General features: G+C 41.5%; 1 protein-coding gene across 3 annotated transcripts in view; it reads left to right on the plus strand.

Annotated features, from left to right (window-relative positions):
- sptb (spectrin, beta, erythrocytic) overlaps nucleotides 1-27,091 on the plus strand; it is a 48,481-nt gene that overhangs the window by 10,956 nt on the left and 10,434 nt on the right. For 2 of the 3 annotated variants that reach the window (XM_044142184.1, XM_044142185.1), the window contains exons 3-27: nucleotides 6,877-7,028; nucleotides 7,156-7,329; nucleotides 9,970-10,067; nucleotides 10,832-10,912; nucleotides 11,060-11,175; nucleotides 11,317-11,429; nucleotides 11,504-11,691; nucleotides 11,808-11,925; nucleotides 13,089-13,247; nucleotides 13,460-13,762; nucleotides 13,839-13,989; nucleotides 14,351-15,221; nucleotides 15,341-15,478; nucleotides 16,126-16,885; nucleotides 17,119-17,321; nucleotides 18,777-18,867; nucleotides 19,474-19,620; nucleotides 19,711-19,977; nucleotides 20,418-20,642; nucleotides 21,108-21,197; nucleotides 23,951-24,241; nucleotides 24,586-24,716; nucleotides 24,892-25,096; nucleotides 25,215-25,438; nucleotides 25,974-26,124. In XM_044142184.1, the coding sequence (XP_043998119.1) occupies nucleotides 6,877-7,028; nucleotides 7,156-7,329; nucleotides 9,970-10,067; nucleotides 10,832-10,912; nucleotides 11,060-11,175; nucleotides 11,317-11,429; nucleotides 11,504-11,691; nucleotides 11,808-11,925; nucleotides 13,089-13,247; nucleotides 13,460-13,762; nucleotides 13,839-13,989; nucleotides 14,351-15,221; nucleotides 15,341-15,478; nucleotides 16,126-16,885; nucleotides 17,119-17,321; nucleotides 18,777-18,867; nucleotides 19,474-19,620; nucleotides 19,711-19,977; nucleotides 20,418-20,642; nucleotides 21,108-21,197; nucleotides 23,951-24,241; nucleotides 24,586-24,716; nucleotides 24,892-25,096; nucleotides 25,215-25,438; nucleotides 25,974-26,124 (5,447 nt within the window). Of the gene's footprint in view, nucleotides 1-61; nucleotides 635-6,876; nucleotides 7,029-7,155; nucleotides 7,330-9,969; nucleotides 10,068-10,831; nucleotides 10,913-11,059; nucleotides 11,176-11,316; nucleotides 11,430-11,503; nucleotides 11,692-11,807; nucleotides 11,926-13,088; nucleotides 13,248-13,459; nucleotides 13,763-13,838; nucleotides 13,990-14,350; nucleotides 15,222-15,340; nucleotides 15,479-16,125; nucleotides 16,886-17,118; nucleotides 17,322-18,776; nucleotides 18,868-19,473; nucleotides 19,621-19,710; nucleotides 19,978-20,417; nucleotides 20,643-21,107; nucleotides 21,198-23,950; nucleotides 24,242-24,585; nucleotides 24,717-24,891; nucleotides 25,097-25,214; nucleotides 25,439-25,973; nucleotides 26,125-27,091 lie in introns of those variants that run through there. The other variant, XM_044142183.1, reaches the window with a different exon arrangement.

Raw genomic sequence — 27,091 nt, forward strand, 5'->3', positions numbered from 1 at the left:
AGAAAGAGAGAGAAGAGGTGTGCCAAGCTCCTCGGCTGGCTCCAGTGGAGGTTTTCTTCTTGTTGTAATTGTTTTGGGGGCTTGGGGGTCGAGATGAGCAGCCCGTGCCTGCTGCGCACTGCCCCCATAAGCCAACCCCGGCTAAGAGAGGTCAAGATCAGCCTAAAGGCCAGCAGCAGGGATGCTGCAGCCGTCCGGAGCAGCAAGGAGACCGCAAGCCGACCCTTTACTCCAGCTGAGAAAGAGGCCCAGATCCGGGTCGGAGTGAGCAGCAGCAGCCGGAGCAGGAGCACCCCGCCGGTCCATCGCGCCCTCAGACCCGAAAGCAGGAAGGCAACAAGCAAGCAGCAGGTACCGGAGCAGCACCCAGAGAGGAATGGCACTTTCCTTCACATCCCGCCTACCTCGGTGCCCACGGGGCTCTCCCCCTTCTCCTCATCTTCGTCCTCATCCTCCTCCTGCACCCCCCGGCGTCCACGGCCCTCTCAAACTCACCCGGACCTGGCCCCCATCCTCTCCTCCTCCTCCTCTTCCTCATCAGCCAGGAGCATGAAGCGGGCGCGCTGGCTTAGTTACAGCACCTCCAACATCTGCTTCAACTCCATCCTGGACGGACGCTTCAGGCAGCTGCAAGGTAACTGGATCCTGACCGTGGGACTGTGTGTGAGCGTGTTGTGATGGTGTGCATGTGTGTGCGTGTGCGTGTGTGTGTGTGTGTGTGCTTGCTGAGAGAGTTGGTCCATCATGTCCTGCCTCACAAGGATGACACTTCTTAGATCATGCCCCTCCCTTCTCCATCATGTGTTTATGTTCATGTCCGGGCAATGATGGAGGCCAGAGGTTAGTTTGTCATTAGAACTTGTGTAAACGAAATATATCTAGTGGTTATTTATTTAATTTCTGGAAGCGGGGACTCTGCCCTGATTACTAACAATCTTGGCTTTAAATAATTTAAATAACACCTCAAGATAGCAACCATTTGTCGTCTCTTACAAGATACAGTGCCATGTATGGCGTTCAACTTTCACAAACTGCTTCAAAACAACAAGGTGATGCGTCTCTGGGATGAGTTTCTGAAGAAGAAGAAAAAAACAATCACTTTCTCTACTGGAGTAACTCATCGCTGCCTTTATTGTTACAGTTTTAAGAGAAAACCATGGCGTCACAGTGGATGTTTTTTTTTCTTTTTCTGAGCTTGCACTATGCTATCCAACTCCCTGATGACAGGAATGCATTAGTGAGGGGAGGAAAATGGAGGAGACGATGCAGGAACAGAGGGAAAGGCCCCCCCACCCCCCACTGCCTCTGCTACATTTCAAGTATCGACTGATCCTGAAGGCTGCAGAGTCAACTGATAGCGGGGCTGCAAACTTCTGAAGCTTTTCTCTAAATCAGAGATGCCATGAGACGGGCCAAACACATCAATTTACCAGCTGCGTGTCTTGAAGTCTTTCTTACATGATTTTTTTTCAAGATTGTTTTCAAGATTTTGACAAGATTACAACAGATTGAACTTGGAAAGGACGACTGTGATGAAGAAGCAGAAAACGGCTTTTTTGCATTTATTGATTTATAAAGCATCCCTTCGTTTTCCGACTCTTTAGTAGTTTGACGTGCCCCGTTGATGGTTATTTCTGTTGTTCTGCCTGCGAACAAGCAGTTCCCCCAGTTCTTTTTTGAGCTTTGCAAAAATATTTACACTCATTTAACTTTCTTCAGTTGAATCAATCGGTATCTAATTTGTTAGAACAGTATAAAAGGTGTTCAGATTGGTCAGGCTGGATGGAGAGCATTTGTAAAGATCAATTTTCAAGTCTTGTTACAGATTTTTCATTGGGTTTAGCTCTGGTCTTTGACTAGGCCATTCTTTGTACTTGATCCAAAACATTTCAGTGTAGCTCAGTTACAAGCCTTTCAAATGGTCTGACTGGAGCATCTTCTCCCACGTTTGCTGTGTCCGATTTATGACGTGGAACAAACTGTAAACATGTCTTCCAATGCCTTTCTTTTCAGAATTCCTTTCTTCTTGTCATTTTGACGTAATATCTAGATTTGTGGCGTGCATGACACATGGTTTTCAAGTTTACTGATTCAACCTCCTGAGCTTTGGAGATCCTCCACATATTTCTGCTGCATTCCTTGCTCTCTATAATGCTGTTAGTTCTTGAATGTCCACCAGCAAACCTCTGAGGCCTTAACAGAGCATGTAGATTTATGCTCAGGTTTGATTTAGGATTATCATACTTAAAGGGGCTTATTATTACACATGCACAGCACACTCTCCAGATTTTAACTTGTAAAGAATGTCGAAAATCATGTCAGTTTTTTCCCCGCTTTTCAATTATTGCAACTTAGTGTTAATCCTTCTCATAAAGTCCCCAGGAAATACAAAAAAATTGTGAGGTTGTGAATACTTTTGCAAGGCACTTTAACTTGCTCCGGAAGTTGCCCGGTTTTGTTTTTCGCATGCGTCTTTTGCATCCTACCTCTAATTCCCCTAATGCTCGGTCAGACATAAATAAACTGTGCAAACATCAAATGCACATTAATCTGATGTTCAGGGGCTTCAGATAGTTCTTTTAAGAGAGGAGACAGTTCATTTGCCTTGAGAGCATGTCTAACAAGAGCATGCAAGGGGGTATAGCAAGCATGGAGAGGCTGAGTTTCATCGTCATGCTTTGGTGAGTCTACCTGTCCTAGTGTCATGGTGTCATGGCTGCAGGACAGGTTGCTTTGGCTGTGCCATGACAGGGGCATATAATAGGGTGCTCTGGGACTACTGGGCCGCATCCAGTATGAGATGACTGTTGGGGGGGGGAAAAAAACAGATCACGCCGTGTACAGGAAAAATCCATCAACATGAATAAGTCATAGGGCTTTTACTGGAGTCAAAAAGTGGTTGAGAGACCGGCAAGTAAAAGCATGTGAAACAGAAGAATGTTTAGTAAGACTTGGTCTAATATAAAGAATAGGAAAACCTAAAGAAGTTGGTGGACACACGTAAAAAGATCAAAAGGCCCAATTCATTTTGTCTGGACGAAAGACTGCAAGCACTCTAAACATGTGGGGTTCCTCTCACATCATCATTAATTAATGTTGAAAAACAGATAACGCTAAATGGTTCTCCTCTCTGAATGAAAAACAGAAAAAGTACTGTGTAAAGTCATGTCAACCGCTTCCTACACACCGAGTTGTGTCCGTAGCACGAGTTAAATTAAATGATGTTTGAAGTTATGTGGAGTTATACTTGGTAAAACGCAAGAGTAGAAATGAATGTCTTAGAAAACCGAGAAACGTCCATTGTATTTACATAACTACTATCTTTTGCAATAGGTTTAGGAGGTCCAGCACGGAAATGTTGTAGTTCACCATGTCAAAGATGCGCATTTTTATGATTGCTAATTAAAATACTATTGATGGATAAACAAGAAGCCAAAGGTGGTATAAAAATGTTGGGCTTTATTTTGATATATAGAAGGCAACATGCTACAAAACCTGAAATATTAAAGGTAAACTGTTTATCTTAAAGTTGTGACTTATTTTGGATCTTTGGTTCAATCTGTTTATACACCTTTGAGCTGACTTAGTTGTTTTCTTTAAGATCAGTAATAATTGCTGACTTTGAGCTTTATTCCAATCAGTACCAGCTTCTGCACCTAAGAGTGTTGTTGTCAGTGATCTGTCTGTGGTTAGTTTAATTGTTTGGAAAAAGATACAAGTCTTGAGTTTCCAATCAATAACTCACTAGTCAGAATCGACCAAGCTGTACTTTATTGTCGTTCTATTTCCCCCCCCCCTTTTTTTTTCTTTCATGCAAGTTTCTTAAAAAGTAGGTAGTGTGTCCTGGGTGAGCCCCTTATTCTGCTGCCTTGAAATCAGTCAAAGTGCATTGCAATAATTTATTTCCTGGAGCTGGACAAAATGCAGGCCAGTCAAAAACAGTTCATTGATCCCAAAGGGAAATTAAATCCTGCTGTATTTATTAATTCAATATTCTTCAGAGAGTGATTGGAGATGGTGCTGGTGTGTAAAAACATTGTCTCTAAATCGACCAACCCTCCACTGACTGCACATGCAAAAAACCAATAGTAAACTTGGTCAAGACACAAAAACAAGTACTATCTCGGATTTGTCAAGTGCTTGTGTGTCGCTCCTTTTTAATGCTGCCCTGGGCAACTGCCCATATGGTCCATGTCGAAAGTCGCCACTGTATATATTTTAATCAAAGCCTTCATAATTTGTTGTATTTGTCATATTTTAATAACTGCTGCAGCATGTGTTTGCACTTATAGAAAGATAGATAAATGGTGATTGTTGTAAATATGCTTTTCTTTTCTAACCTAATGACTGTAGGGCTTCAAATACTTGGTTTATTAAAGGTTTTTTCATGAATTCTGATATACTCAAACCCTAGATAGTATTGTATGTCGTATCGCTATTAACATTGATATTATTTAATCTTCTTCCGCTCTGTAAAAGAACAGATGGAATTTAAGGACTAAGCAGAGCTTTCTACTCAAAAGAGCGCTTAAGGCTTTATTCAGTTTAGTCAGAGCTGTTGTCATATTAAGCTATTCCTCATCTGCAGAAAGCTTAGCAGACGACATGAAAACAGAAACTTCCCCCCTATTACTCTCTGTTGTCCCATTGCTGCCCACTTGGCTGAGAGCTTCCCTGTGCATCCATGCTGTCCCTTCTCAAGGTCTCTTATTGTGATATGATATGGCAAAACAGTGTGGGGATGCACTTTAATTGGCCTCTCACTGACTGTGCTGTGAAATCCTCTGCACCCCAGATAGTTCAGAGAGGATTTGTCACAGTTTTTAGTCAGGCTCTTCTTTTGTCTCTGTTTTCTGTTCCTACTCTCTCAACGTTTGTGCTGCTAATGGAGCTTTGAGTTATTTGCATGTTTTAATTTTCATTACTTTTTCATTACATGGGGAACCCATGTGGATGCAGCGGAGCAGTGTGTGCTGTTGTTCTGCTGAGGGGAGCAGAGCGGGTCATGATTTATTTACTGTACTCTGCTGCACCATGTGTTTTACATACTGTAACTCCTGATTCGTTCTCCTGGATGGTGCTGGGAATTCAGCTGGAGCTGTAAAGGAGCTTACTGGGTGTTTTTGGCAACAGCAGGGGAGATACTGTGGGTGTTTTGTTCTGTTTACCTCGCCATGCCTCTGCACAGTAAACCTGAAAGACTGCCTCCCAGGGAGCTCTTCCTCTTACCAAGTTTACTTCCATCTAGAGTTTATGTCTCCTCCTCAATCTCACCTTGCTTATTGACACCTTCTTAACCTAGAATACAATACCTGGCATCTTTGCTCTAGCCTGTTCTCCACAGCTTTGTGCCCTTTCTTATTTTAGTTCACAAATCATTATGAAGTCAGAGATAAACAGGGCAACCGTCAGTGTGGAGACTAAAGGGAACTGATGTGTTGCACACTGGGACAACTGGGGCTGGGAATGTCCCATTGCTGACATAATAAGTTTTAAGTATCTGTGACTCAATCTGTGTGTATCTGCAGGTAAAGTAGCTGTTAGCAAAATCAAGGTTAGTGTAATGAGAAAGCACTGCCCTTCTGTTCACCTTGCTCTAGAATACTTAGGTTGCCACAGAAATATGTTGAACAGATGCAGAACTGGCTCACTTGATGTAATGTTTACTTGGTCGGTTTCAGTTTGTTTTTGTTGCAATATGCCTTGCAGGTTTGTTTATAACCCTTGAAATATTTGCCTTTTTTCTCCAAGTTGCAGCTGCAAATGTTAATGTATTTCACTCAAAGCATTACAAAATAGTGCATACTTTTGCAAATTATATAGGATTTTTAAACTTTTCTACAGACAAATTAACAATGGTTAATAAGTATCATCGTGCCCGTTAACTGTAACGAACACAGCAGACAAGTCAAGGATACAACTGTGGAAGCATTTAAAGTTGTGTGAGGTTATAAAACAACATCCTCAGATTTGAACATCTTACCCACCACTATTCAATCAAGACTTTAGCACAACTACAATCCCACCAAGATCAGAGAACCAACCAAGAGAGCTTTGGTAACTCTGGGGGAGCTGCAGAGGTCAAGAGTTCAGGTGGGAGAATCTGTGGACAAGACAACTGTTACTTATGCAATCCACAAAACTGCTTTTTAGTGGCAAGAAGAACTATTTTTGAAGAAAATCCTTTTTGAAGATTGCCACAGGCTATAGAAAGTAAGCAGCAAATATTTGGATGAATTTATGTAAATAAATCCAGGAAGAATAATAAACTTTGGGCTGAGGTGAAGGCTCACTTTCCAGGAGGACACTGACCCTAAACAAGCAGCCAGAGCTGCAGTGGAATACTTTAGATCAAAGCAGATACAAGTGTTACAAAGGTCCAGTGAAATTGACAAAATGCAGCTTAGATTCTGTGGCAAAGCTTGAAAATGGATGGTCACTGATGTTCTTCATTCACTGTGCTTCTGCTATTTTGCAAAGAAGAATGGACAAACTTTCAGTCTTAGATGCGAAAAGTTGATAACGACATATTCCAAATGGCTAACAACCGTAACTGCGACAAACGTGTTGACTATGCGAAATACAGAAGCTTGGGGTTGTAATGTTGCACTATGTGACTAAGTCAAAGGGGTATGAAAACTTTTAGAAAGCATTGTAGAATAAGAATAAGGTTCATTTTTGTTACAGCACATTAATTTACTCAATAAGAGCTCGTCGCAGACAAACACTAGCATGCACAGCCAGGTCTTCAGTTTGAAGAGCCCTTGTTGGAGACAGTAAATCCCTACCAGCTTCAGTGATGCTGCTCTGCAGCCTTGAGAGCAGTGCATTATTCATGGGGCTCATGTTCTTTCTTAAACTATGTTCCCTCTCCAGATGAGCGCGAGGCAGTTCAAAAGAAGACCTTTACTAAATGGGTCAACTCGATCCTTTCCCGAGTTGGCTGTCGCATCTCTGACCTCTACCTGGACCTTCGTGACGGACGCATGCTAATTAAACTGCTGGAGGTCCTGTCTGGAGAACGTCTGGTGAGTTATGCTGTCTCAGCTTCAACGTTATCGTTGTAAAAGTTTAATGTTATTTCCAGCTCATTTGTGATGTCCTTTTCTTTCAAAAATTCCTATTTATTTTTTTTCTTCTTTGTTTCCTTCACAGCCGAAGCCTACTAAAGGTCGGATGCGTATCCACTGTTTGGAAAATGTAGACAAGGCCTTGCAGTTTCTCAAAGAGCAGAGGGTACACCTAGAGAACATGGGGTCCCATGACATTGTCGACGGCAACCACCGCCTCATACTTGGGCTCATTTGGACCATCATCTTGCGTTTCCAGGTAAGCCGAGGATGTAACATCTAAAAAGATCCAGAATGTAGTCATTCTGTCTGCCTCATGTATAAAGAGCACATACACTTAAAAAACATGGCCTACTCTGTTTTCCATGCAAGCATTCAGATGTATCAGTAATTAACTGATGGCCCATGGTGAAACTACATGGCGGCTCCCACATTTCTCAACATATTGCCCTCGTCAGCGACACCTAGAGGATATACTGTGCTGTGAAACTTATTATTTGAAAAAAAGTACAATCACTTTCAATAAATTTAAATAATTAAAAGTTTATTTATTTCAGTTAGTCATTTCACAAAGTGAAACACATGACATACATTATATGTTGTATCTACACACTGATGATTTTTTATTTTCCCCTCCAGGGGGTCTTTTTGTGGGCTCTAGTGTCCCTTATATGACAGTAGGCTGACAGGAAAGGGGGAAGGAGAATGGGGAAGAAATGCGGCAAATGTCGCCAGGTCCGGGAATCAAACCCGCGACAGCCGCGTCGAGGACTGAAGGCCTCCATATGTGGGTTGCGCTATCCCCTACGCCACCACAGCACGCCCCACACTGATGATTTTAAGCTTTTCTGATAACTGTGTTAGCAGAAACTTTTCCGCTTGCAGCTAGTGAAAACATTACATTTAAGATTAGAGCATTACATCGAACCAATAAAAGAAAGGTTTTGAATACAGAAATATGAGCTTGATCTGATAAACGAGCCACAACTGAAATCATATTGTAATTTATTAAATATAACTGTACTGCACAGATCAACAACAACAAAACAATTCATCGGTCCTGTCAGATATGTGCTCGTAGCATCTGTCTGTCTAGGAACTAATAAGGAGCAAACAGATGCAATTCATCAGGGGCATCATTTCTTGTAAATCGTTAACATGGTTTTACTGAGTCTTTTCCTGGATAAACTAGAATCTCAGTGATTCTACATAACTCCTGAGTGCCTCTGTGTACACAGTAGTTAAGTGAATAAAGTCACGTGTAAAGTTTGAATTGCCGTAGCTTCACCCTTTCCTCTGCAGACTTCTTTTTTTACTTACAATAACAGAGCTAGGGATCCATGTAAGTTGTGGATATTATTAATGGATGTCTGATTTTGTGCACAAAATGTAAGTAGTTGTTTTCTTTTTTTTTTCCCCACCAGGGGGTCTTTTTGTGGGCTCTAGTGTCCCTTATATGACAGTAGGCTGACAGGAAAGGGGGAGGGACAGGAGGGAAGACATGCGGCAAATGTCGCCGGGTCCGGGAATCGAACACCCGACGGCCGCGTCGAGGACTGAGGGCCTCCAAATGTGGGTCGCGCTATCCCCTACGCCACCACAACACGCCCTCATCTCTTTTTGTTTGTGCAAATAATCTTTGGATTTCACCATATGTCTGGTTTATGAAACAAAATTGGAATAGGTTGTTAATTAGGTAAGCATATAATTCAAGGTTTGAGAGCCTACTGTAATTAAATGGAAGCATAAGAAAGTTGTTTTTTTTGATATTTCTAATTGCATTCCCAGCAGAGTAAAGTCACCAAAAAACTAAATAACAAAGAATAGAAAGAGAAAATGTGCTGCAAAAAGTAAAAAAAAAAAAAAAAAATCGCTCCCGTTGAATAAATAGCAGACTTTTTCCTACAAAGAAATTACAATTGTCTTTATAAAGCTTTTTGCAACGTTTGTGCATCGTCTGACTTCATTTGTTAAATACCTCCCTCATGATGAAGACGGCTACATGTTTAAGGAGGAACAGCAAAGAGTGTTGTTAGCCAACCATGTATCCACTGCATTCACTAAAAGGGCCATTAAAAATCTGTGTTTTAATTTAACTTTTGGAAAATTCCACAAATCACTTTTACCCTTTATTTATAGCCAACAGCCACATGTATTAGAGTAATTATTGATAGTCAATCAGCAACAATAAACGTCTAATTTCCTGTTGTTTTAGTTTAGACATGTCCACAGGCAGGTATCAGTGAGGAACGTTTAAACCTGCAGTTTCGGGATTATTTCTTTCGGAAACGATGCCTTCAGGCTCCAGTATTTTTCGTTCTTTAGAAGCGCACCACACATGTCTCTTTCACTCTTATCATCCAGTGAGGAGGGGAAGAGGGGAGTCAGATATTTATTTTTAATTTGACAGCAGCGTGGTTATTTTTAGAAATGATAGTTCAAACAATAAGTCCTTCTACATTATTCAACTTTTTCAAAAGATAAGTAAAAAAAGCCCATAAAAAAACCAGGCTGTATTTTTCAGTCTGCATTAGCCAGGGAGAAGCAAAGCTGTCTAAATTTAGCAATCTCTCAGGACCTGTCTCTTGTATCCCATCACTGCTCTAATTACTGGCCCACTGTGTGGGAAATGAACTTCAGTCATTACCACCTATTTTCCACCCATCTTAGCCACTGTTGAGTTTTGTAACAATCCTTTAAGACTAATAATGTTAATGATACATCACTGGAGATTTACTTTAGTTTTACACAAAGAAGGAAACCAAAGGAATAAAGTGAGAAATTATTCCCTGATGCAGTGTCCTCTCTGTTGTCTGTGTTCCTACTTCTTTCTTTGTAAAAAAATCAAATATTAAGTTTTATCATTTACCATCCATCTGTGCTTCCTGTTCTTCATCAGATCCAGGACATTATTGTGGAAACAGGCCAGGCAGACCAGAAGGAGACACACTCAGCTAAAGACGCTCTTCTTCTGTGGTGTCAGATGAAAACTGCGGGGTAAGTACTTTACTTTAGCATCACCAAGCTGCTGTAAACATCCATTGGGAATTTGCAACCAGATGCACGTCTGTTACCGTTTCACAACTCTTAGTTTTCATTTCTTAAATTGTGCTAAGAGGATACATGCTACATTTGCAAAAGTATTCACGCCTCTTGAACTTTCAGTCTCTTTTATCCCATTGCAAACACAGACATTGGTGTATTTGATCAAATCCTGTTATAAAGTGGTGAAAATAGTGAAAGGAAAATAAAGTGTGCTTTTAAAACATCTGTACAAATAAAAAAATTGGAATGGCCTAGTTAAAGTTCAGCCCCATATTCAACTGATACGCCCGAATTTTTAGCTTTTTATTTGTTCACAATTGTAGATTATTTTGTCATCATCTGTCACATACTTTTCAATTATAATACATTGAAGTTTGAGTTATTAACATCTGGTAATGTGAAAAAGATTAAAGGGTGTGAACACTTTAGCAAGGGATTGTAGGATCACAGTTTTCATGAACTACTGTAATTGCTATGTCTAAGAAAGGGGATCGACAGAACAGGTTTTGAACTGCTGAAGCAATATTAAAAGCTATCGCCTCACACAGAGAAATACAAATAGATCTGTATGAAAACATATTTTTCTTCAAGGCTTAAAGCTATGGATATGAAAGACTCCGCTTTATACGGAGCCCAGACATTGATTTAAAGCTTGAGCTTCGCAGAAATATCCTTTCATGTTCAGTCAGTGACATCCCATCACTGTTATTTCACAGATACCCGAACGTCAACATCACAAACTTCACCAATAGCTGGAAAGACGGAATGGCCTTCAACGCCCTCATACACAAACACCGGTGAGGAAAGATGAATAATGAAACTGCTCTCACCAGCTTACACATCTGAAAACACAGCCCAAACCTGCCTGCTCTGTGTCTCCCCTAGTTTTTCTCTTTCATCTCTCCCCCTGTGTTGTCTTTTTTGCTCTTTCATCTCTCTGTTAGGCCTGATCTGGTGGACTATACCAAACTGAAGAGGTCCAATCCCACCCACAACCTCCAGAACGCCTTTAATGTGGCAGAACAGAAGCTTGGCGTGACCAAACTGTTAGACCCAGAAGGCGAGTGACTGATGATAATTGTGAAGACCTCCATGTAGAACTGAATGTCTATCAGGATAAATCTTGGTGGCTAAACAAACACCTCAGGAGAGGTGATGTGCTCGCTGTGGTGATTAACTCGCTTGGCATTTTGCTTGGCAGACGTTTTCACAGAGAACCCAGATGAAAAATCCATCATCACGTACGTTGTGGCGTTTTACCACTACTTCTCTAAGATGAAGCAGCTCGCCGTCGAGGGAAAGAGAGTTGGAAAGGTGAGATAGAAACACGGCACTCATTAGTCTGTCAAGCCGGCAGTCTTGTTTATATATTTGCCTTCCATATTAAGGTTCTGGATCAAGCTATAGAGACAGAGAGGATGATCGATAAGTACGAGACGCTGGCTTCAGACTTGCTGACGTGGATCGAGCAGACCATCGTCGTGCTAAACAACAGGAAGCTTGCCAATTCTCTGACGGGAGTCCAGCAGCAGCTTCAGGCCTTCAACACGTACCGGACTGTCGAGAAACCGCCCAAGTGAGTCAAAAACCCTTCTTGAAATCAGTCGCTCTACTTTTGCATCTCTTTTTGTTTTGATATGTGCTGGTCTCTGTGAACCACCTTGTGGTTGAAATGTGTTTAATTTTTCTCAGGTTCCAGGAGAAAGGGAATCTGGAGGTGCTGCTCTTCACCATTCAGAGTCGCATGAGGGCCAACAACCAGAGGGTCTACACGCCGAAAGAGGGAGCCTTGGTGTCAGACATCAACAGGGTGAGAGGTTCTCCTGGGAAAAACCAGAGGTCTGCTCCACACAGATCTCTCAATGAAAGTTTCACTGTGTTTGGAAGTAAAAAAAAAATACAGGGGCTAATAAAAGAACTGTTTTCACTGTGATAAAATATTTTGAATAATGCATTGATGCTCTACCAATATTCTATTGTTCACCAGGCATAAAATACTGACTATGACATGTGACCTTTAGAGTGCTTTGCAAACATATTTTGTAGCTTTTGAACATTTTCACAGGTTGTCATATTTCAACCTCAACAATTTACTCTTTCGTAAAAAGGATTTTACATAACACAGAGACAAGTTCTTACATAATTGTGAAGTAGATGTAAAAATGACACATGGTCTCAATTTTTTTTTTTTTTTACAAATTAAAACCAGGGACTCCAGAAAGGGTTTAGTGAAGTGGTCAAAATGGGGAGCCTCTTTAAATCTAAATGTGGGATCCCAGAGTCAAAATCCAACTTTATTTCAAAACTTTAATTATGCTGTTTTAAGTCTTAAAAGCATTAAAGCATTTGAATCTGACAAAGAAAAAGTGACATTGGTATAAATACAAAAAATTGACAAAATTAAGTAAAACCCTAAAAATGTAGATAATTATTGACAAGTTTTCCCCTTTCTCAGAAGTATTTTCTGCTAAATGTTATTTCCTATATCTGACTAAAGAGGTTGGGCCTGTCAAGTTCATCAGGGCAACCATAACTTGATTTTGAGTCATCCTATGCAGCACCACTTATAAAACAACAAGAGTGTGGTACACATTTGTACTCAGGCTGCCACCACCATGCTTGATAATAAGGATGATGAGCACATAACATTCCTGTAAAACACATTCAGGTTTCTAGTCATAATAATGTTTATGGGGTATGGATACGTTTCCATGGTGTACATCAAAATACACAGATCTGTCTCAGCACACATCCATTCTGTTGAGTAGGGTATAAGTGTAATTAGCACACATCCATTCTACATTGTCAGGATATTCTTTAAACATCAGAGTTTCTCATCCAGGATGAGATCAAGCAGAAGGGAGCATCTAAATTTTTTAAACACCTCACACATCCCAGTGCTGTCGATGCTAAAACGACGAGGCTCGCAAACACTACAAAGACTCAGGATGCTTCTCATCATCCCCATCGCAGGCCTGGGAGCGTCTGGAAAGGGCGGAGCACGAGCGGGAACTGGTCCTGAGGGACGAGCTGATCCGGCAGGAGAAGCTGGAACAGATGGCGCGAAGATTCGACAGGAAGGCGGCCATGAGGGAAACGTGGCTCCTGGAGAACCAAAGGCTAGTGGCTCAGGTCAGTCGACTCCTGTAAACCGAGAGCTGGTTTTAAGTGTGTTTCTGTTTTATTTAAGCTTCAAAAACAGGTTGAGGTTAAAACATATAGAGATATGAAAAAATAGCTGATCCCTGTGAAAATTCATTATTAGGTTATGTCAAAGCCTGTTGAACTGAGCCACACATAAAACGTAAACACAACTCAACATTGACTCTGCACACGCTCCTCAGGATAACTTTGGTTACGACCTGCCAGCCGTGGAAGCAGCTAAGAAGAAGCACGACGCCATCGAGACAGACATCACCGCATACGAGGAGCGCGTTCAGGCGCTGGTGAACATCTCCAAGGAGCTGGAGTCTGAGCGATACCACGACGCCAAGCGGATCGACGTGCGAAAAGACAACATCCTGCGACTGTGGGACTACTTGCAAGAGCTGCTGAGGTCCCGCAGAGGGCGTCTGGATATGAACCTCACCCTGCAGAGGATCTTCCAGGAGATGCTCTACATCATCAGCTGGATGGATGAAATGAAGGTAAAAATCATGTGTACTGACTTGAAAGAAACATTAACATTTCATGATGAAACCTAATTCAAAAGCCTCTCCTCAGGCACGACTGCTCTCTCCTGACTTTGGGAAACACTTGTTAGAGGTGGAGGACTTGCTTCAAAAACACGCTCTGCTAGAGAACGACATCGCCCTGCAGGCAGAGAGGGTGCAGAGTGCCAGTGCTGCTGCTCTGAAGTTTGCAAACGGAGATAGTAAGTGGAACACACTCATTGCTCCTCTGGGAAACTTAAAAAAACCAAAATAAACATTAAACGTGATGCATTGATTAGAAATTTCAAATGAAGCAGAATATATTGCAGATGTGAATGTTGTGTTAGGGTAGAGTTAGGGTTAATCTTGTTCTCAGGTCTTCTAATTATTCTACTATTAATAAATATATAACCATAGTTTAAATATTTTATATCAAATATATTTTAACAATCTATTTAGTTTGCAGTGGGATGTAATCCTTAGGTAAAGAGACAAACCTCCAAGAAGATAAAAAATACGAACTAACAACATGTCCTAATAGCTATTAACAACTTATATTGTTGACATTCTTTCTCTTTCCAGGCTATAAGCCATGTGATCCTCAAGTGATTCGAGACAGGGTGCAGCACCTCAACCTTTGCTACCAGGAGCTTTGCACCCTGGCCGCACAGAGGAGAGCTCGGCTGGAGCAGTCCCGCCGCTTCTGGAACTTCCTGTGGGAGGTGGCGGAGCTGGAGAGCTGGATTAGAGAGAAAGAGCAGCTTTTCTTCTCTCTGGATTACGGCAAGGACCTGACGAGCGTGCTGGTTCTCCAGAGCAAGCACAGCGCCTTCGAAGACGAGCTCAGAGCTCGCCGCAGCAACCTGCAGCAGGTCTTGGCTGAAGGGGATAAGATGATCCAGGCCAACCACTTTGGCTCTCCAAAGATCCAGGAGTGCATGGATGACATCAGGAGGCAGTGGCAGCAGCTGGAGGACCTGGCTGCATTTCGAAAGCAGAACCTTCGGGACACCCAGACATTCTTCCAGTTCCAGGGTGATGCTGACGAACTTAAAGGCTGGCTGCTGGATGCCAAGAGGCAGATGAGCAGCGACGACGTCGGTCACGATGAGTACACGACTCAGCGACTACTGAAAAACCAGAACAACTTGAGAAATGAAGCCATCAAGAATGGAGCCACCATTGATGCGCTGTCCAAGCAGGCCAGCGCTCTGCCAGAGGAGCTACAAAACACCCCTGACATTCATAGACGTCTAAAAGACATCAAGGACCTTTACATGGAGCTCCTGACCCTGGCTGACCTGAGGCAGAAGAAACTGGATGACACCATGGCTCTGTACACCATCTTCAGTGAGACAGATGCTTGTGAGCTCTGGATGAGCATGAAGGAGACATGGCTGGTGGATTTAGAGGTTCCTGAGAACCTGGAGGACTTGGAAGTGGTACAGAACAGGTAGACCAGCAAGAAGATGCCATTAGAGATCATTCATCTAAACTGAACTAATTGGCTGGAATTTTCTGCACCACATTGACTACTACTGTTATTCTAACTAACAATTTTCTTATTTGCAGATTAAGCGCTCTAGCTCAAGAAATGGTGAACGTTCAGTCAAGAGTAGATGACGTCAACAAAGCTGCAAAACAGCTTGAGGAGAGCAGACACCCTCGCACCAAAGAGATCAAGGAATGCCAGACAAGACTGAATAAGAGGTACATCCTGGAGGGGTTGCCAGTCCATCACAGGGAACACAGAGACCCACTTAAAAATACCATTTTTAAGAAAGATTTTCTGTGAGGGACGATCCTTAGTGTCGCAGTTCATAACTGAGTCGTCTGAGAATCCAATTTCAAACTTGGCATCTTTGCATTTTGTCCCCCTTTATCCCTCTACCCGGTTTTAGTCAAATATAGTCACGTATGGTCACCAGCACCACAAAAAATAATTAAAAAAAAATTACTGTTTTTTATAATATTGCCTTACTGGCAGTATGCAGCAACAGGTGGGGATTTTACTTGACATCTCATTAATAGTACTTTCAACTACAACTACAGTGATGTTGAGACATTAAATTCATCATTTTGTCAGCATACGTTTTATAAGTAATAAGTAAACAATAATATAATCTTTACTCTCAACCCAGTGGAGAGTAAAGATTATCCTTAGATTTTTAAATGAATAAATTTCATCTTGTTTTTCTAAATAAAATTGTTCCTTTACTAAATTCCTGTGTTTTAGGTCATTGCTCTCAGATAAGAAAATTAAATATCCTTAGAATAGCGTATTTCATTTTTCTTAGCATATAAATGATGAAATTAATCTTAGTGAATTAAGCTTTTAATGAATTATTTCTTTCTAGATGGGAAGCATTCAAGGCTATGGTGGAGGACAAGAAAAGGAGAGTTGATTCTGCTGTTAGTCTACACAACTATGGGTTGGAGTGTGACGAGACAGAAACCTGGATCAAAGAAAAGACACGGGTGATTGAGTCCACACAGGATCTGGGCAATGACCTGGCAGCCGTCATGACAATCCAGAGGAAACTGTTTGGCATGGAGAGAGATTTAGCAGCTATTGAGGCCAAGCTCACCTTCCTTAACGAAGAGGCAAACCAGCTGGCCCAGGACCACCCGGAGAACGCAGCAGATATCTTAGCCCGCAGGGCAGAGCTCGACACGGCCTGGGATAGACTTAGAAAGACCCTAAAGGACAGGGAGGACTCTCTAGGTGAGGTCAGTAAGTTACAGACTTTCCTGCAAGACATGGATGACTTCCAGTCCTGGCTATTCAAAACCCAGAAAGCTGTGGCATCTGAGGAGATGCCCACCTCACTGCAGGAGGCCGAAGAATTGCTCAGCCGTCACAACGCTGTGCGAGAAGACATAAACAACCACGAAGAGGACTATCACCGTGTGAGGGACACAGGAGCTCAGGTCACTCAAGGTCAGGAAGATGATCCTCAGTACCAGCAGCTGGAGCAGAGGCTAAATGGGCTGGACCGTGGCTGGTATGAGCTCCAGAAGATGTGGGACAGTCGCAGAAATTTCCTGGACCAGGGTTTAGGCTTCCAGCAGTTCTTGAGGGACGGCAAAGCTGTAGAGGCCATCCTAAATAATCAGGTAAACTTCTCCTGATGATATCTTTTGGACTAAGTCAAAAACAGCCTGAAAACCTGGTGTCAGCAATGCTGCAGGAATTCTGCAAGAATGTTGAGTGGAAGAATGCAGCACTATCAGTTCCAACGCTGCACATTTATCATGTAACTCAGTCAGCAGATTATCGGTTTCTGGACAGTCCGTTTTCATGTTCTCAGCGTTTTTTTCTTAATTCCATGATGTCTATTTTATTGCAGGAGTACACGCTGGCCCACATAGACAAGCCTGACACGTTGGCAGGGGCAGAAAAGGCTTTGAAGAAGCACGAAGACTTCGTCAGCACGATGGAAGCCAACGAAGATAAGATTGATGGGGCCCTGCAGGGCGGACAGCGATTGGTGGACAGTAACAACTTGTACTCTCCCAAAGTCCAGGAGAAAATGGACTCAGTGCAGGACAGGTTGTGTTTTGTTTTTGTTTGACTTGAGTTTGTGAGATGACAATGTATGATTTAATCTCTACAGCTGGGCTGGGCAAATAAATTTTTCAAATGGTCCAACACGAGTAATGTAGTTGAGGCTGAGATCATAGGTTGGACTCACTGTTACTAACTTTACAGATATAGAAATTAATATTTCATATGATAATGTGAATTCAAGCTGTGATGTCTAAAATCAACAATTTGTTCTCCAAAAACAGGGAAATAAGTCAGTTCTGCTGTCCAGTCAGTGAGAAGCTGTGTGATGACTACACACCCTTCCTGTCTTCACTTTATCCTTGTCCAGAATTTCAGATTACACCTTGCATTTGATTAGTTGACATGCTACAGAAAGAGGGGCTTGCCCAGAGTACCAATCAGAGTGCTAATGTAGCCAACGAGAGGAACAAACAGAGGTTTTTGTTTACTTTTTCGTCTTCAATAAAAATGTTATTTAGTATTTGGATTTGAGTGCAAACACATTCAATAAATCCTTTAAGATGTCGTGAAACCCAACAAGAATTTATGTTATATGTAGTTTAATTTGTTTTGTGGTGTGAAGGTCAGTCACAACCTTTCATTACATGTACCAGGTCAGAATATATCTATTTTTCCAAGTATCTGTCTTGACTTTTAAAACAGCTGTGGCAAGATCTTGACCTTTTCAGGTTGCTATACTTTAAAAACAATAACAAAGGATATTCACACATACTGGTTCCCAGAAGTTATAACTTTCAAATTTGTGATTGGAAAGATTTACACATATTGCCTGAAGAAGAAATTTCAGTCTGGGTTTGTCACCAACCGCAAACTCAAAGTCCAGCAGCAGTCTTTCTCTTAAAATGTGGTGGAAAATGCACAAATAGTTACAAGTGCAACATGTTCTTTAGCCTCATTTTGTGAACATGTTGCTAGGGTGCGCGAAAAACAAAATTTACAGTGCAATTACAATTGGTATTTCTGCTTCATAAATGTTATATACTGATGAATTGTTCTATGAATTAGTGAGACTGAAATGTAAGAGATTAACACATTTTTCCAAAGTTTTAATTTTAGGCTGAAAATGTAAGCTTTCTCAGAAATACCCTCTCATTTCCTTTAGAGATTTGCTTTGTGAAAATGTTTTTTTTCTAGCCTCTGCATTATTAGCTTTAGAAAGGGCATTGAAGCTATCACCTTCTCTCCCAATACTCAGCTTGATAGACAGGCACCTGCAATAATGGACATTGATCTTTAACAGAGAGAGCTTTTCTTTTCGGCGAAGTGAAGAAAGACATGACTTTTTGTCAGTGGAGAGGGAGATCTGGTGGATTTGTCTATAGTGTGCAGTCCGAATTATGTCACAGAGAGATTTGTTAGGCAGAGGAGAAAAGGCCAACTCTGTCTGAAGCTGTTATTAATGTATGGTATAACTTTGCTTTTGTGTTCGCTCTTCAGGCAAAGCAAGAATAAGAGACGAGCTGCGGAGGTGTCTGAAAAGCTGAGAGATAACCGTGACCTTCAGCACTTTCTGCAAAACACTCAAGATGTGAGTTCAATATAGTCTTTGAAAAAGATCGTATAATATCTTATTCATTAGCTGTGAGTTTGCTTTCTTTGTCCTTACTGTTACTAGGCTATTATTTGGTTGTTATTACTATACTGTTGACGTTACCCTTCCAGTTACATTTGGTCATAATAATTTACAGCTCTGGAGAAAAACAAGAGATCACTTAAAATGATCAATTTCTCTGATTTTACTTCCTATAGGTATATGTTTGAGGAAAATGAACATTGTTCTTTTATTCTATGAACTACTGACAACCTAACTACAAGATTTCAAGCAAAGATTTAGTATTTATTTGTAGAAAATGAGAAATGGTCAAAAAAACTAAAAAGATGCAGTGCTTTCAGACCTCAAATAATCCAAAGAGAACAAGTTCATATTCATTTAGAAACAACAATACTAATGTTTTAACTCAAGAAGAGTTCAGAAATCAACATGTGGTGGAATAAACAGGAGATTTTCAATGGGGTTCAGTGCAGAGGGCTGTATAATAAATATAACTCATCTTCATTACTTAGGACCAGGATTATTTCTTTCAGAAGATGCATTATTAATGCATAATGTTCTTTATTTGTCGCCATGCCTCAGCTGACTGTGTGGATCAATGAAAAGATGCTGACAGCTCAGGATACCTCATATGACGAGGCCAGAAACCTGCACAGCAAGTGGCTCAAACATCAGGCTTTCATGGCGGAGTTGGCCTCCAATAAGGACTGGCTCAATAAAGTAGATCAGGTCAGTAAAGGCCTCGTGTTTTTTAATTGGTTTTTAATTAAACGGTTTTATTTATCTACAGAGACAAATAAACTTGTTTTGTTTTTGCAGGAAGGTCAGGAGCTCATGGAATCCAAGCCTGAGTTTGAGCCCGTTGTGAGGGAGCGCCTGGCCCAGCTTCATGAGCTCTGGGACAAACTGGAGTCCACAACTCAGGAGAAGGACCGGCTGTTGTTTGATGCCAATCGCTCAGAACTTTTCGACCAGAGCCTGGCTGATATGAAGAAGTGGCTGGCCGAGCTTCAGCAGCAGTTGCAGAGCGGAGATGAGGATGTAAAAGATCTCACAAATGCCAATATTCTGCTGAAAAAGCACCAGGTGTGTATATTCCTCAGAATTTTTTTTTGCTCTTTTTGTGTTATTAGTTTTTTCTTTTTGGAGTTTTGTAGCATGTCCCATTTAAAATCGCACAATCTGGAGAATACTGTTCAGTTTAAGCCTTACTTTTAATCTGTTTCTTATTGTTTGCTTTTAAAAACAAAACAAACAAACAACAATGCCTATTCCTTTTAGACAAAATATATTTGTCCCAAGGGTCAAGCTAAAACACAAATTGTACTAAATAAATTGCCTTTAGTAAAACTGTTTCATGAATTTATACAAGAACATTTATAAGAGCTGTGGGTAAGCTTAGTTTCACGCTTAAAAGGCAGCACTTACTTTTGGTGAATTCACCCTCCACTGCATCTTGATTAGGCTCTTGAAAGGCTATTCATCTTTTTTTTTTTTTCCTCCCATCACCGTTTTTCCCATGCCAGACGACGGAGAACCAAGTTCGTGACCGGGCGCGAGAGCTGGACGAGCTCCAGGAGGCTGTCAGGAAGCACGGAGGAGCCAGGGAGGACCAGCCGGAGCTGGAGGCCGAGCAGCAAGCCCTGCAGAGCGACTTCCAGCAGCTCCTCACGCCGCTGTCCCAGCGCCGAGGCAAGCTGGAGGCTGCCAAAGCTGTCCATCAGTTCTACAGAGACCTGGCTGATGAGCTTGTAAGTGCGGATCTCATTTCACAGGGAATGGACGAGTCAAAGCGCCTTGCTCTCACAAAATGATTGATAACGGAGAATTTGAATAATGAGGATACGATCCTAACTTGTCAGGACTTTTAAGTCCCCTCTGAAGGTATCCAGATGCACTGAGGTAGCTTAACGCATCTAAGGAACCTGATCACTTAAAAAAAATTTTAAAGAAATGTTTGGTCTTTAAGATATATTTTTTAAAATCTGCTCTCCTTTTGTTGTTTAGTGCTTCAGCTTATAGCAAAATCAAGGCATCATGTCTGATTTACTTTGTGAAGGAGCAATAAATTCATGTAAAGAAGACAGCTGTGGAGATAATGTTTTTAATATTTGGTGCACATCAGAGATCTATGAAGCAACTTTTCAGACTCTGTTTCTGCTTTGTGCTCTTATCATCACAATCTTTTTTCCCCTTTTTCCTTTTGTGTCTTTCAGCTCTGGATTGAGGAGAGGATGCCCCTGGCAATGTCACAGGAGCACGGCAACAATCTTCAAACTGTGCAGATGCTGTTAAAAAAGAACCAGGTACGAATCTGTCTGTCGGCATTCGTTTTGGTGTAAACTGCTTTGTCCTAGTTTATTTACTCGTTTATCAGTCAATTCTGGAAAACAGCGCCCTTCAAATTTTTTATTTCCATTCAGCGCCTTGCAAAAGGCAAAACCTTTCTACATTTTATTGTCTTACAACAACAAACTTAATTTTATATTATTTTAAGTTTTATGATTATTTAAAAAATGAAGTATAAGTTAAATGTAAGAATTTTTGAATTGAATTGAAATACATTGTATCACAATTTCATGTCAACAAAGCTCAGCAATTTTTATCATCTGAAGAACCACTTTTGCTGCAAAGACAATTTCAACCTTAACAAAAGATTAATTATCAGGTTTCCTAAATAAATACTAGAAATTTCATTTATCCACTCAACCTAAAAAAGTAAATTTCTTACTGTCAGTTTTCTGTTTGTCAATGTTGTAAAGCGGCGGTTTTCAAAGTGTGAGGCGCGCCTCCCCGGGGGGGCGCCAGAGCACTTTAGGGGAGGCGCGGTGCGAGGGAAAAAAAATAAACCGGAAAAGCTATCTGCTTGCTGTCTACTGATGTGAGAGAAACGTCTTTTACGCACACGATCGACTCTGTGGATTTAGGAAAAAGTTGGTACTGTGGGGTGCGCGTGTGGAGCGGGGATCAGTGGAAATGTTTCCCCCCTTAGAGGATGTTTTGGCCAGTGATGTCAGTAACGTTACTGACGTCGGACCACTTTTTTCAGTAATGAGTAATCTAACGCGTTGCTATTTCAAATCCAGTAGTCAGACTACAGTTACTTATTAAAATCATTTTTGCGTTACTGCGTTACTATCTTCTTTTGTTATTTAATCGTATTTCCTCTACGTGTCTTGTCGAGTGACCGACGTCTCTATGCGACAGAAATGTAAACAATGGAGGGAGATGCGCGTTTTGTTGGTGGAAAAACTGGAACTATTTTGAGTTTCTGTCGACAAGTCCGATTATTAAAAGCGGCTTTGGGCTTCATTTTTTTAAAGTTGCTTGCAGATTTAATGAGCGGCGGGTTGCGCCTTTTTGGGCTCGTTTTTGAACGTGAAGTTGCTCATTTGGGCTTGGAAATAAGCAGAGACTCACAATAAATTCCAGAATTTGTCCGTCATTAAGGTAGTTTTACTCCGTCTCTCCCTGTTCATCATTTCCCGGATGATCCGTCCCGCTGTGTCTTTGTAAATGTCAACTTAATTTATTACCTCAATGACATCGAGCTTCGCGTTGCGCTCCAGAAAACTGCAAACATCGAGACCAATATAAACAGCGCAATAAACGTGAAAACAGCCACGAATAAACGTGTCCGTAGTTGGCAATAGTTATAATGGCAAGTTAGCATCGTTATAATTATTAATATTACGGTAAGTGTCGCAGCCATCTGAGCTGTGGAGCTGCAGGAGGAGCTCTGTGCGCTGCGACATCAAACTCAAGGGCGTAACGCAGAATCTGGAGGCTGGGGGGAGGGGGGCTTTAAATCCTTCTTTGAGTTTTCCAGACAACAGTGGACCACACAAATTACTCATGTTTTTTATTTTTTGTACAATCTCCTTTTCAGTTCAACCTTATCAGTGGAGACACATTGTTGATGTTACCATTATAAAATAACTTACAATTAAGTATTGGCAAAGCTCAATGTGATTTTCACAGGAGGCAGAGCGTTGTTGTTAGCAGCTGCTGAAAGTAACTAAAAAGTTACTTTCCTGCAGTTAGTTACTACTTGACTTGGAAAGTAACTTAGTTACTTTCCAAGTCAAGTAGTCAGTAATATAACTAAGTTACTTTTTCAAGGAGTGATCAGTAGTCCGATTAAAGTTACTTTTTCAAAGTAACTATGACATCACTGGTTTTGGCCAGAGCAGGGCTGAAGGTGGAGTTTTTAGAACTCCACCCCCCTCGGGGGGGTGGGGGGGGGAGGCGCAGCAGGCATTAAGCTCCTTGAAGGGGGGCTCACCCTTTCATACTTTGAAAACCCCTGTTGTAAAGTATTTTCCATTTTTAGAAATATTTTGAAGACATAAATTGTTAATTTCAATTTGCATAAAGTTTTAGCAAAGTTTAACTCAAATTTACAACAAATATCTTTACTTATGCTACCCTGTAAACTTCTAGCACCAAAATGAGTCAGAAACAATAAGTTATGGGGTAAAAAAGTCAGACTTGTTGACTTTTTTGACAAACTGCTTTCCTAAGGAGTTTATGCTCTAAAATTTCCAGAGTTCATCCTTGTCTTGTAGTTACGTTTAGCTGTTCTCTCATCTGCTCTGACCAATTTCTCTCTCTGTGATGAAAAAACCATTCCCAGCATGATACTGTCACCACTACGTTTTCAGTGTTACTTTTCCAGGTCAGAGGCAAACCTTACAGCTTATATTCACCACAATTTTCCTTCTGCTTTGCATTCATGCACTGCTTTGTGTTGGTTTGTCACATGTCCTAAAATATTACATAGAAGTTTGTGGTCCACTAAGTAACACAATTTGTAAATATTAATGTTTTTTTTTTAATTTACAAGTTGTGCAAGCTGGTGCCCTTCAGATACTGAGTTCAAAAAGTTTGACTGTGCAAAGAAAACAATGTATATTCTTTTTCCAGCCACCGAAAGCTGCTGGGATTTTCAGTTCTTTTGGCTCCACTGGCTTTCCTGTTTCTGTCTGAGTGAACTCACAGTATTGGTTTCCAGTGAAACGACGTACATTTGCGGTCTGTCTTTCTTTCTTTCCACCAGACGCTGCAGAGGGAGATCGAGGGCCACCAACCTCGTGTCGACGAAGTGCTGGAGCGAGGCAGGCGGATGGCGGCTGCGGCCAGCGCGGAGGACAGGCCGGAGGCGGAGCGAATCGGAGACCAGATGCAGGAGCTGGAGGAAGCGTGGGCCCGGCTGCAGGACGAGATGGCCAAACGGCGAGAGAGGCTGAGCGGCTCCAACTTGGCCCAGCAGTATTACAACGATGCTGATGAGGCCGAGGCCTGGATAGGAGAGCAGGAGCTCTACATGATTGCGGATGAAAAGGCGAAGGTTAGTAGTGGAAGGCACGCTCTGTGCGTGCGTGTGTGTGTGTAAGAGAGACAAGAGAAGGGGCCTGATTAGCTCAGGGAAGTTTCCAAACATGTTTAAAATTTTGATCTTATTATCCTAATCAAAGTAAAGGCATATCAGTCTGTTCAAATGCCAAGTAATTAATTTATCAACATGATTACATGGTTTGGGTTCTCTTCAATTAAGAGGATCCACTTTTTTTTTTTTTTTAAAGTGGCTCCCTCTACGGAGAGCTAATTTTGAAGTAATTTGTTTTGCTTTGATGGGTGCGCTCGTCTCCCGTCTTTTTCTTCACCATCCTCCTGTTTCCTCTCGCCCTCCAGGATGAGCAGAGTGCCATGCTGATGCTGAAGCGCCACCTGATCCTGAAACAGGCAGTAGACGACTACGCCGCCTCCATTCAGAAGCTTTCCGATCGTGCGCAGAAGATGCTTGCAGAGGACCATCCCGGCGGGTGCGTGCCTTAATTCTGTATATTGGTCCTAATTTACTCTATCCCAGTCAGATGACAGGAGTGACAAGCATGTAAATGTGTGTCTTAATGAGTTAACCAAATTGTGATCTTTTGACCTGGTTTTTAAGTCTCTCAACCTAATTTCCTTCCACCTTCTGCCTTTATTATCTTTCAGGGAGGAGATCATAAGGCGGCAGGGTCAGGTAGATAAGCAGTACGCAGGCCTGAAGGAGCTGGCAGAGGACCGCAGGAAGAAACTGAACCACACCTACCATCACTTCCTGCTGAGCAGAGAGGTGGAGGACCTGGAACACTGGATTGCAGAGAAAGACGTTGTGGCGTCCTCGCAGGAGATGGGACAGGACCTGGACCACGTCACGGTATCATAAGCAGAAATTGAGGGAAAAATAACCCAAAATGTGAAACATTTCTGTTAAGTGTGATTGTCTCTGTCTTTAAGGAAGGTTTCTAGTGATAATTGTTTTGTTTGCTCCTCAGCTTCTGAGGGATAAATTCAGAGAGTTTGCGCGGGACACGGGGATGATAGGTCAGGATCGGGTGGACATGGTCAACCAGACTATAGATGAGCTGATTGAAACGGGCCACAGCGAGGCAGCCACCCTGGCAGAGTGGAAGGACGGCATAAACGAGAGCTGGGCCGATCTGCTGGAGCTCATCGACACGCGATCTCAGCTCCTCACGGCATCTTACGATCTCCTCAAGTACGTAGAAGACATCTTACTACCTTCCAACAAGATACTCAGACGTTTGTGGTTGTATTGTAACATGAAATGAATACATAAGAGGAATGCCGTCAAAGCAGAAAACGTTTGTTGTGGGATTGAAACAATTAATCAGATTGATCGTGATGAATCGATTACTAAAATAATCATCACCTAATTAAGTAATTGATTAATGGTTAACAGTGGTATACTGAGTACAAATAAAATGTTGTTTACTAAATGAATAACACACTCAGAGCAGTAACTAAGTCAAACTTATATCAAATATATACATTTTGCAGTAAAGATAAAATATAAAACTTTGTAAATATGCTCTATTTCACTCTTACAGTGATCTTTTTATATCTGATTAATGAATTAATTGTCAGCATAATCCATAGATTAAGCGATAACTACAATTATTTTCAGGCTCAGTCTGCATGCAATAGCGTAGTTGAAAAACATTAACACGGTCCCTACATCTCACAGATGTCATGATGAATGCAGTGATACTAAGAGCCCGTTCTTCTTGAAGGTACTTTGATGATGGAAAGGAGCTGGTGACGCAGATTCACGAGAAGCAGAAAGAGCTGCCAGAGGACGTGGGAGACGATTTCAGCAAAGCCGAGTCCTTCCACAGGATGCACGCCGCTTTTGAGAGAGACATCACCGCCCTGGGCAAACAGGTAGAACACAAGAGAGCGGCTCTTTGCTCTGAAGGAACACAGCAGGCGGCGGCCGAGAGGCGCACTTTGATGATTTGTATCTGATACGGCCAGAGAGTGCTGTAATATGTCTGCATCTCTGGAAGGTTAGAGGTTATTGTTTAAGAGGCAGGGTTTCTTTTATTTGTTTTTCTTAAGCAAGAAAACGATGCAACTTACACAAATTTTTTAAATGTAATTATGGAGGTCCAATCTATTTTTATCAATGATAAGAAAGTAAAATGTTTCCGAGTGTCTTTCAGCTCTTATTTTGGTTGAAATGATGACAGAGCAGATAGATAGGCAAAGTCTGGCAGCAATATTTTATTTGTTAAACTTTTAATAACTGGCTTATTAGCACAGTAAAACCTCTGAAGGGTACATTATCAATAGCCACAAAGCAACAAGCATTGGAAATACAGGACCGATGAGAATTTTATGTGCACTAATCATTTTGAAGGCTGCCCTTCTCCTACGTTATTTCATCAACCATCAAGAAGCCCCACAGCATGTTGCTGCCACCATCGTGTCTAACAACAATGTTCTTGAGTTTAAGTTTTACAGAAAGTGAAGTGTGACGGTTAAAACTCAGGCACAATACTGTGTTATACAGCAGGACAACATGGGTTACAACTGGTCTAAACAAAGGAAACAGGGAAATACTAGGATTCTGAAATGATCCACACTTCAGCACTATTAGAAAACATGTGGAGTATCTTTAAACGTTTAGTCCGTACTATTCATCTAGATATTTGTGGGAGTGTACGCAAATATTTAAGCATCTATGTATACTTTAGACAAAAAAAAAACAGCAAAAAAAACCCGCAATAAATCAAAACTTGCTTTTAAAATGCCATGAAGGTTGCCTCATCATAAATTAACATGATAATCATGCCCATGATGAGCTTATGTAAACCTTTCATCACTACTGTATCTTTGACTATCATGA

This window comes from Gambusia affinis, linkage group LG16 (assembly GCF_019740435.1).
Source record: "Gambusia affinis linkage group LG16, SWU_Gaff_1.0, whole genome shotgun sequence".
NCBI lineage: Eukaryota > Metazoa > Chordata > Actinopteri > Cyprinodontiformes > Poeciliidae > Gambusia > Gambusia affinis.